This window comes from Bidens hawaiensis, unplaced genomic scaffold, assembly GCF_021521415.1.
Source record: "Bidens hawaiensis isolate Kalapana, Puna unplaced genomic scaffold, B.hawaiensis_p1.1 tig00005523_1, whole genome shotgun sequence".
Taxonomy (NCBI): domain Eukaryota; kingdom Viridiplantae; phylum Streptophyta; class Magnoliopsida; order Asterales; family Asteraceae; genus Bidens; species Bidens hawaiensis.
In genome coordinates this window covers 1,097,034-1,108,203 of record NW_027491356.1, presented here as the reverse complement: position 1 = coordinate 1,108,203, position 11,170 = coordinate 1,097,034, and the positions used below count along the sequence as shown (strand labels likewise).

At 33.9% G+C, this 11,170-nt stretch overlaps 1 protein-coding gene across 2 annotated transcripts; it reads left to right on the top strand.

Annotated features, from left to right (window-relative positions):
* The first annotated feature begins 1,742 nt into the window (after positions 1-1,742).
* On the top strand, positions 1,743-10,136 carry LOC143630086 (sugar transporter ERD6-like 5). 2 transcript variants are annotated; one of them, XM_077099185.1, is made up of 17 exons: positions 1,743-1,814; positions 1,887-2,039; positions 2,120-2,179; positions 2,272-2,337; positions 4,416-4,481; positions 4,554-4,629; positions 5,684-5,748; positions 7,011-7,103; positions 7,183-7,263; positions 7,330-7,414; positions 7,976-8,019; positions 8,095-8,157; positions 8,257-8,316; positions 8,407-8,460; positions 9,644-9,703; positions 9,801-9,915; positions 9,999-10,136. In XM_077099185.1, the coding sequence occupies exons 2-17, from the start codon at positions 1,917-1,919 to the stop codon at positions 10,121-10,123; spliced, it is 1,236 nt and encodes a 411-aa protein (XP_076955300.1). In that variant the 5' UTR covers positions 1,743-1,814; positions 1,887-1,916; the 3' UTR covers positions 10,124-10,136. The 2 variants fall into 2 exon arrangements, with proteins under 2 accessions (XP_076955300.1, XP_076955299.1); XM_077099184.1 differs by having other exon boundaries at positions 9,641-9,703.
* Positions 10,137-11,170: the final 1,034 nt, after the last annotated feature.

Sequence of the window (11,170 nt, the reverse complement as noted above, 5' to 3'; positions counted from 1 at the left end):
ATAGCCTTATTCGTACTTGTGGATTTATGAAAATATGTGTGAATTATACTCTATGCCCTGGAATATTCGAGGCTCGTCTATGGTTATATATTTTATAAGGTTATAGACATTACTTATGGTCTAGACTCAAGGATGTAGGCTTACTCGTATTGTAGTATGTCATGAGATGATATTTATGAATGGGTATGCCGGTGTTACTTTATAACCCTAGGCTTACTTTCATGATGGTATGTTTGGGATGATATATATATATATACACATATAGATATACGCGTGTTTATGCATGCGTTATTTTGTGGCCATTAATTGGCGATGTTAATTGGTCGTTATCGACTAAGGATGTTGCGTATGCCTACTTTGTGTTTGCGTACGGATGGATGGTGATATTGGTCGGGCCAAACTATACTACTCAGGTTCTTAAACCCTGTGGCGGGCCCTAGAAAGCCCGTTAGGGGGGAGGCTCGTGTGGCATGATCATCATCGGATGTTACGTGTTTTGGTTGTACATGTGCTCGACCCTGATGTTATTACCTGGATGAGATATTACGTGTTTGGGTTGTACGTGTGCTCGACCCTGATGTTATTACTTGGATGATATCTATAGGGATATAATTATATGGATGTTTATATATATATATATATACACGTATAAGTATGATTACTTATTACTGATGATGACCCAACTGTTGTATCCTGTTTTATTTTAAAACTCTTGGAATGATTATGATTATTATTATTATTTTAGATGTCAATTATTAAAACTTGAACTTACTCAGCTCAAGCTGACTTTGTGTGCATGTTAGTGTGAGTTTCAGGTTAGGAGGAGGATGCATTACCGCTTGGACGTGCACGAAGCTACTTGGACGATGAAAGACATACTTAGTCGGAAGTTTTAATAATGAACATTTTTATTTCAGAGTTTTGTTAAATACATTGAAATTTGATTTTGGGCATAATTCCCGGGTCTTGGGAACTTGTTTTTAATAATTATGATTTTCCGCTGAATCATACTCTGAATTGGTTATTTTAATGGAATGAACTGTTTTTGACTTTTCGCTGTTTAGTACTCTGAAACGATTTTAATAAGATGAATTGGTTTGGTTTTAAATTTTTGAGAATTTTGGATATGATTACCAACTGTGGGATTCCCGGGATTCGGGGGCTTACATCACCACCCGAATCCACCTTAGTTTCAAGTAACTCGCGCATCGCACCGGGGTGTCTTGGTACGCTTTCACGGCCTGAACGATCAAATTAATGTTGTTTTGCATGTTGTAATGACTAATGAATACTTCAAAATTATATTTGTATTTATATGAAGAAAAACATGCATGATTATCGTTTCTTTTTATATATATATATATATATCAAACGATATGCTATTGAATAAACTTTTTGGTAATTGAATATTTAATTAAGTTAATGATTTATAAATTATAGTCTGTTATTCAGTAACATATTTTTTTTAATTATTTCGGTTGCCTATTTTAGTTATTTTATTTGTTAATTAACTTTGTTGTGCTTCTTTAAGTATGGACGTAATTTATCCGAAAAGAATAAAAATTTACTTGTCTTATTTTGAAAAGGACGTTAATAGATACGAAGCCGTGGTATAATTTATAGCGTTTGGTGATTGAATATTAAAATGATTTAGGAAGGAATAATAATTGCAATAGAAAAACAAACACGGTGGTGGTGATATGGGAAGCAGCGAAGAAGAAGTAGGCTTATTGGTGAGCAGCGATGGCATATCTCCGGTGGTTGTGTTCAGCACTTCGGTGGCTGTCTGTGGATCTTTCGTTTATGGTTCTGCTGTAATATAATAAATTAAATCATTTCATTTATTTAAATCACTTTATCCATTCCAATGAAATTCAAACAAACAGGTTGGGTTTTCATCTCCTGCTCAAACTGGAATGATGGACGACCTCAGCCTCTCCTTGGAGCAGTACTCTCTTTTCGGTTCAATCCTCACCATTGGAGCCATCTTTGGTGCTGTTATGTCTGGCAAAATTGCTGACAAACTTGGACGGAGATGGGTAATTACTTTACTAATTACTCTTACTTACTTGTACTAATTCCATATTTTCATTTGATCTCATTATCATATGCATTGCAGACAATGGGACTGTCTCAGATGTTCTGCTTGTTCGGGTGGTTGCCAATTTTATATTCACAGGCAGGCAGCCTTTCATCACTTTCTCTTGCATCTTATAATATTTATATTTCACCCCAATTCCTAACCTTTTTCTTTTAACTTTTAACTTACAGGTTTCATGGTTACTTGATACTGGAAGATTATTTATAGGATATGGAATTGGTGTTACTTCCTATGTGGTACTTACTTTACTTGCATCATATTCTCCGTTAATTCTCTTAAACGCTAATTTAATTATATGTATAGGGATTAGATGGGATCAAATACTAAGATGCTTTAAAACTTCGCCAAAACCACTTTTAAACAAGGAAAATTGGATTACAATAATCCAAACTATCAATTATTGGCCAATATTAATCCCAACTAACAATGTAACTATCGACAATCCCAACTTTTAACTTTGTTACCACTAGTAATCCCGCACTAACGAAATGTTAACTCCGTTTGTTTTAATTACATTAGGGTCCTTGTAGTTTACAAACGTTATAAATTTGATAAAATAGACCATTGAATATTGAACCTATAACGAGAGTACTTGATAAAGGCCCAATTAAAGTATACTCGAGAAGAAGGAAACGGGCCACAGCTGACAATGCGGGCCAGCTGAATTCTGTTTTTGGGCTTAAGCTGGATCCACTTGGTCAAGGAGTTAGTGGTAAGTTGGAAGAGTGGGGAGCAGTTACTGTGGCTTTTATTAACAGGAAGATAAAAGAGTGAGGAGCTGTTCTAATGCCAGCAGTTACTGTTTTGGGTTAATAAATCAGGCTTCTTACTTTGTATTCCTCATGCTAGTTTTTCATTATCAAAGTATTGTGTAATTGGAGACATTGCCCCTCTCGAATCGGGCTGTTTATCTCATTTTGAATAAAAGTTGCCTGCTGGAATTTTAGATCTTATCATTTGGTTCAAAAACAGAATTCAGCTGGCCCGCATTGGCAGCTGTGGCCTGTTTCCGTCTTCTCGAGTATACTTTAATTGGGCCTTTATCAGTACTCAATCCTTATGTATTTCCGGTGACCACAACCACCGGTTGCAACAATCACCGGTCGCCACCACCACTGGTCACCAGCTGTCTGAATAACCGTGCACCACCATTCCGCCTAAACCACTGTGCACCACCATCTTCCTTTTCTAATTTCTTTCTCTTTTGATGTACCACCCCCATTGATTCCTAGCTGTTAGTAATCATAATTCACCATGATATCACAACACAATCACACAAATAACATAAGATTGTGATTAACTGAACAAATTACAAAGATTAATCAAATATAATCCATAAAAAAGCATATCAGAATTAACGGAAACGAAAAAAACTTGATAGTTAACAAGACATTTCTTCAGCGCATTTAACGCATCAATGCATTGTTCTTCCTCTTGCAACGATTTCTCCCGACCGCCCTTAATCTCCCCGCCATGCGCCGCTTTCATCGCCGCCTCCAAAGTTGCTTCAATTCTGTCTCCATGGGGAAGTAATGATTCCCGTTACGTGTTATAAAACCAATGATTCCGGCCATACGTTTTCATCTTCATCAAGATTAGTGTTTCACATATATGAATCGCCATTTTACAGATCTGAAAATAGCCTCCTTCGCCTGAAAAGCCGTTTTACCGGTGGTTGATTTCATCGATTGGGGGTGGTGCACGGTGGTTCTGGCAAAAGAAAGAAAACAAATATGGCGGTCGGTGATGGTTGCAGCCGGTGTTGTGGTCGCCGGTAATACAGAGTAAGTATTTGAGGACGGTTTAAGGGGTTTTTAACTTTTTGTAACAAATTTGTAAAGTGTGTAAAGTAGATGGGCCATTTTTGTAATTAAAAGTAAATGGAGTTAACAATTTGTTAGTGTAGGATTGTTATCGGTAACAAAATTGAAAGTTGGTATTGCCACTGGTTATATTGTTAGTTGGGATTATTATTGGCCAAATAATAGATAGTTTACAAACAAACAACAATCATACCCAGTAAATCCCACACATAGTAAATAGATAGTTTGGATTATTAAAATCCAATTTTCCTTTAAACAATAGTTTTTCAATTTTTATTTTTTCATGTTCTTTTGCATGTTAGTATTTGCCAAAGCCAAAAAAGAAATCATAAAATATATGTAGCTTGCGAAAGTAAAAAAAAAAAAAAGGGCAAAATGCTCTGCATTGCGCAGACACAATTACTAGTTCCCTGTTATTTGATATCTGTAAACAAATACTAGTTCCCTATTATTTGACATCTGTAACGTCTCATCTTTGGATATACGAACAGGTACCAGTTTATATAGCAGAAATAACACCAAAAAACCTTCGTGGAGCTTTTACATATGTTAATCAGGTAAATACAAATCTTTTATGTAAGTTAAGATTAAATGCTGACCAATGCATGATTGATAAGAAACTTTTGCAGTTGATGATAGCTACTGGAATATCTGTAATGTGGCTTGCTGGAATTGTTATTCACTGGCGCACACTAGCTCTTATTGGTAACTAGTTTTTGTTGAATCTCAATGGTTTTAGTTAATGGGGGTGCAAGCGACCAGAGCCGAGCTGGCTCGGCTCATTTCGATCCCGCTTTCTAAAGCTCGAGCTTGGCTAGTCTCGGGCTCGGCTCGTTTACTATTTGCTAGTTAATTTTATATATTTATAATTATTTTTATATATTTTTTCAATTGTAATTTTATATATAACATACTATATATTATTTAGTTAATTTTTTCATAACATTATATATATTAATTAATGATTGTTATTATATATATACACATGTACATATATATTATAAAAAAATATATTAATGGGTCGAGCTCAATAAGTGAAGCTCGGGCTTGTTTATTAACTTACTTTTAGGCTTGAGCTCAGTCTGGGGCTCGTTTAAGCTCGGCTCAATCAAGCTTTTTCACTAGCCAATTTCAAGTAGCTCGGCTCGTTTGCACCTCAATAGTTATTATTCTACTTTTTTGAATTATTGCACAAATGGTCTTTGTGATTTAACCATATGCCATATTGCATGTTTGGTCCCAAGATTTTAAAAATTGCAGACTTGTCCGAGCATTTGTGAGAGGGTTGCACGATTAGTCCCCATCTTTAATCCTAGTTAGTTTTAGTGGAATCTGATGTCATGTGTCTTTCATATGAGGGTAATCGTGTCTTGTCAGATTTGATACTCAATATAATACTCTTTCAAACTCCAGAATTCCTAATGTCGACTTCATTAGTGCATAACTGAAGGTGATGAAGTCGACATTAGGAGTTCTAGAGATTAAAAGAGTATCTTATCAAGGTTTCAAATTTGAAAAGACACACTTGTCCTCACAAAAATGGCACATGACATCACTTTTCTGTTTGGAAGTAACGGCGGGGACTAAACATGTAAGCCTCTAACAAATGTTTGGACTACGTTTGTAATTTTTAAATCTTGGGACCAAATTTGCAATATGGTCAAACCACAAAGATCATTTGCTGCAATTTTCTTTGTTTTTTTTTTTTTGAAATATTTAAGACATCTTAACTAGAACAATAGTTGATATGCTGTTTCAGGGACCATTCCATGCTTATTACAGGTTCTAGGTCTTTTCTTCATTCCTGAGTCTCCTAGATGGCTGGTGAGTTGGTTGAAATATCATTAATGTTTCTTGTTGTTTAATAACCTATTTTTGCCCCTAATTCAATGTAAAGTGCATTATTGAAAAGATGTTTAGGAGTTCTTGTTTCCATATACAAGTGGTATGCTATGTTGAACTAAGCATGCACCCAAAAACATAACAAATATCACATGTATCCTCACAAAAATCATATATATATATAGGGGAAAGTTAACGTACAAATGAAATGAACATGCTAAATGTGAGAATCAAGTAGAGTAATTATGTAATTACATCATAGAGTAATTACATAATTACTCTACTTGTATATATAATTACTCTACTTGATTCTCACGTTTAGCACGTTAATTTCATTCGTATTTGATCCAAACCCTATATATATATATATATATCCAAACCAAACCAAATCATATATATATATATGTGTGTGTGTGTGTGTCCGTTTTTACATATTTCATAAACATTTAGTAATATGACCCCTTGATTTTCTTAAACCTATAAGTTTATATTTTATCTCATTGTTTTACTTCTTCCCCCTCCCCCCCCCTTTTTTTTCCCCTTGTTTATAACTATTTTCTTACTTCTCTTCCAGTTGACTTGAACTTTTTACAATGATTTTTACTAGTTTCTTTACTGCTTTTTAAATTGACTTGATTAAATATTCTTCTTATGTATCCTAATTAATCATATGGTTTATATAAAAAGGTATAATTGTTGACATGTTTATGAAAACTTTAAAGTGTAAAGATGACCTTTGCAATTGACAGGTTATATAGTATTGAACATATGAATAGAAAAACCTATTGAAATTTTGTAATAACAATAAATCAATATTCAATAGAAAGGAAAAAAAACTTGGTCGAACCGTGTCTGAACTGTAACCGGCTTAAAAGAAAACTTGGACTGGTCTCTCCGTTTTACTGGAAAACCGAACGATAAGAACCGAAACCGATTGAAACCGAATGAGATATAGGCGTCCAGGCGGGCCTGTACTCGGTCTACAACGATTTTTTATTGCTTTTCGAATTGACTCCTTTTTTTCTTTGAACCCCACCAAAATCGGGTGCAGGTTCAGTGATTCATGGCTATATTCAGACTTTGCATAGCGATTTTTATGCTGACCAAAAAAAGTATAGTTACAACAGAGTTGCTATTTATATTATTCAAGTGTATAATAAATGTATGTACCTTTATTAACCTTGCATAAACTTTTGGTGTAATGTTTGGCATAATAAAAGAAATCTAAGACCAAATATTTTCAGGCAAAAAATGGTCGGTGGAAAGACTCTGAATCTGCTTTACAAAAGCTTAGGGGAAAAAATGCTGGAATAATTGATGAAGCTGCTGAAATCAGAGTAGCATCTTCACTTTTTTCGTTTGACTTCAATTTCACTTTCAGTTATTACATTAGATTTATTGATGATGATGATACAGGATTATACAGAAACTGTTAATCAGTTGTCAGAAAGCGGAGTCTTTGATCTGTTTCAACCAGAATATACCAGATCTCTTATTGTGAGTCTTCCTTTATTATATCCATTAACATCTCATATTTCATGGCAAGTGATAATGTTGTTTTAGGTTGGAGTTGGTCTTATGGTTTTACAGCAATTTGGAGGTGTCAATGCTATTGCATTTTATGCTAATTCTATCTTTATCTCTGCTGGTAAGAATCCATCCCACTTTTTGGGTTAAAAGGATTGCTTGATTTTGCGCAATTGGTCCTTGTAAGTTTGGTCCCCGGATTTTAAGAATTGCAAACTTAATCCAAAAATTGGTGAGAGAGTTTCACGTTTAGTCCATCGTTAGTTCAAGTTAGTTTTTAACGATAAAGTGATGTCATGTGTTGTCATATATGTGAGGGTAGTTTACTAATTTGCATCTTTTCAAATTTGGAACCCTAATAAAATACTCTTTCAAACTCCAGAACTCCAAATGTCAACTTTTCGAAGTTGATGAAATTCTTGAGGTCAAAAAAGTACTTTATTAGGGTTCCAAGTTAGAAAAGACACAATTATCCTCACATGAATATCACATGACATCATTTTTCCTTTAGAAGATAGCTGGGATTAACGGCGAGGACTAAACGTACAACCCTATCACAAATGTTTGGACTAAGTTTGCAATTTCTAAAATCTGGGGACCAAACTTGCAATATGGTCAAACCACAGGAACCATTTGTGCAATTTCTCAAATAGTTGTTGATACAACTATTTTGTTTTTTAAGGGTTTTCAAGTAGCATTGGATCAATAGCATTGGTAATAGTTCAGGTAATTCATACTTCAAAATACTTTCTATCTTTATTTTTTGAAATTACTTTATGATCATCGAATCGTTTGTTGCAGATTCCATTTACAATACTAGGTGTACTTTTGATGGATGTTTCAGGTAGACGCCCTCTACTGATGGTATGGTTAGAATTCTGTAATCACAAATCTTTTGTGTGTTTTCATATGGATTAATTTTAATTACACTATTCAGTAATAATAAATTTAATTTACCTCAAGGTTTCTGCAGCTGGAACATGCTTAGGCTGTCTCTTCTTGGGGATATCATTTTTGCTACAGGTTTGTTTTTTTATAATTATATATAATTGAATTTCCAGTTCACTTATTATTTCCTGCTAGAAATATGAAAGCTGTAACTAACTGATGCAGGACCTTCAAGAATACAAGGCGTTTAGCCCCATTTTGGCACTTGTTGGGGTATTGGTATGCAATTTCACACTTAAACAACATTCCTTTCTCATATATATATATATATATATATATATATATATATATATATATATATAGAAAATGGTTCAAATAAAAATAAAAAGTTTCCTAGGAATGGTAAGAACCAATATATTTTTGACATTTGGCATTAAAACCTATGGTAAAAGAGTAATTCTAGGAAACTATGTCGGTTTTTGGTAATTTTAAATCTCAACCCTTGGATCCCCTAATCTAATGGCCTATAATTATTCTTACCATTCCTAGGAAACATTCTCTTTTTACAATAACCTATCCCTATATATATATATATATATATAGGGGTGGGTTAAAAAAAAAGAGAGTTTTCTAGGAAGACTAGGAATAAATCATAGCCATTGGATCATGTTAATCAATGGTTGAGATTTAAAATTACCAAAAACCGACATAGTTTCCTAGAATTACTCTTTCACCATTATAACCGACATAGTTTCTTAGAATTATTCCTTCAACATAGGTTATAATGCCACATGTCAAAAATCTATTGGTTCTTACCATTCCTAGAAAACTCTTTATTCTTATTTGAACCCTTTTCTATATATATATATATATATATATATATATTAGCGAGCAACACTTGGCGTGATAGGGTGGTTCGGTCCGATCTCAAGGGGTGGATGGAGGAGATCGAACTTAGTTCCTTGGGGGCTAAGTTAACTATCTTAAAATTAAGTTTATTTTATTATTGGTATTTGTTTTGAGAATTAGAATTTGATTTGTTTCCTAAATCTCGATTCTAGATAACTTGTTTATGGGGGTTTATTTGGTTTATCATATTTACGTCTTGCAATTCCTTTTGTCGATTGTAAAGAAAATAGTCCCTCTCTTCATGTTGAGCAATTCGTTGTGTTCGGTTTTGGTTCTTGGTTTCTAATTTCACTAGTGTTTATATATGTATATATATGTTTTTTGAAATTTGAACGAATAAATGTTCACTTGAAATGTGTTTATTAAATTTCCATTTTAAAACCGAGCCACACTGAGCCGAGCCCGAGGTGGCTTTGGCTCGGCTAGGCTTTTGAACAACCCAAGTATGGAGTTTGACACTCGACAACTTTCCTTGCTCATAAACTCCATTAGGTTTAGAGAAATATTTATTGGTTCATGGTAGAATAAGAATTATGAGATTAATTGTTAGCAGGTATTTAAAGGATCATTTTCACTGGGGATGGGAGGAATTCCATGGGTCATTATGTCTGAGGTTTGACTTTCGTTGATCCTTTTGACATATTCCTTTTTATTGATGAAATGTAAATGAAAATGAATGTTGTTATGGTTAATATAATAAAATTTTTCAGATCTTTCCTATAAATATTAAGAGTTCTGCTGGCAGCCTAGTGACGGTAGTTAACTGGTTTGGTTCTTGGGTAGTTACATACTTTTTTAACTTCCTCATGAACTGCAGCACTGAAGGTATCGATCTCTCCCTCTCTCTGTTACAGTGTTTTTCACTTGCTTATGGTGTTGATGAATATGATTTTTTTTTTGTTTTGCAGGAACGTTTTTCTTGTTTTCAGGCGTATGCGGTTTAACTATTTTATTTGTTGTAAAATTAGTACCAGAGACTAAGGGCCGGACGCTAGAAGAAATACAAGCATCAATGACGGCATCGTCTCTGTGATCAATAGGGTTTGTTAATATCTGATATTTAGAATAACTACTTTTATGTACATTACAATATAATTAATATGCATACATACATGTTTATGTCCTACTCCACATTCTATAAAAATTTATGTTCGATGACCATGTTGGCACCTAAGAGCATCTTTAGATAACCATGTTGCATTCTTCAAATTTGTTGGGCTGAGGATTGGCTTGGGTTATAAATATATTCATGCTATTTGATCTCTGTGCTACTTGTTTGGGAGGTGCATTTTTGCTGGTGGGATGCTTGGTAAAGTGTTGTTATTGCTTTGTTTATAGCTGGTCATTATGAATGTTGTCTTAATATATGATAGGACAATGAGACATACTAATATGATGGAATTGAAGGTGGAATTCTTTTGGTGATTGGCAAATTGAATAATATAAGGGTAAATGGGTAATTATTGTTGATTGATGGGATTATGTTTGCTAAAGTTTACTTATAATAGAATAGTTAAATTTGCTTACATGGTGAGCAAGCATTACCGACAAGCGGTCGCATGGTAATACGTTGAGTGTAGCTAATTTGAGTTCTGATGAGATTCCCTACGATTTTTTCCAATGTTGTCGGGGTGGCATCATGTATCTTGTCAGCTAAGTAGCACGGGAACGGTACGGGACCAGAATACAGGGATGTTACGGGTACGGGAAACGACAAAAATCAAAAATACAAGATACAGGTACGGCAAAAAAATTTATAAAAAATACAAATATATTAAACAAAGTCCAAAATAGATTTATATTGATATAGAGTGCAAACTCCAAAAAAAAAACTACAACCATACTTAACTAATTATTGAAGTACAAAAACTTGTATGTATAGATTAATAAGTGTAAGGACCAAATGTAAACTAGTAAAGATAGATGGGGGTTAATTGTTGAAATACACAAACTAATTTTACACTTTTTATGTAAAAATAATCAAGTTACATGGGCTGAATGCAAATTATTGAAAGAGAAAGGGGTTAATTATTAAAACACATAAACTTATTTAAACCCTAAAAGTAAAAAACACAGTTAC

What these genes read in the sequence shown, in the direction of transcription:
- LOC143630086 (XM_077099184.1), top strand. Translation starts at nt 1,917, where the DNA reads ATGATGGACGACCTCAGCCTCTCCTTGGAGCAGTACTCTCTTTTCGGT. An exon ending in ATGAAGCTGCTGAAATCAGA is followed by an intron (nt 7,104 to 7,182) that starts GTAGCATCTTCA and finishes ATGATGATACAG; the next exon opens with GATTATACAGAAACTGTTAA. An exon ending in CATGGGTCATTATGTCTGAG is followed by an intron (nt 9,704 to 9,800) that starts GTTTGACTTTCG and finishes AAAATTTTTCAG; the next exon opens with ATCTTTCCTATAAATATTAA.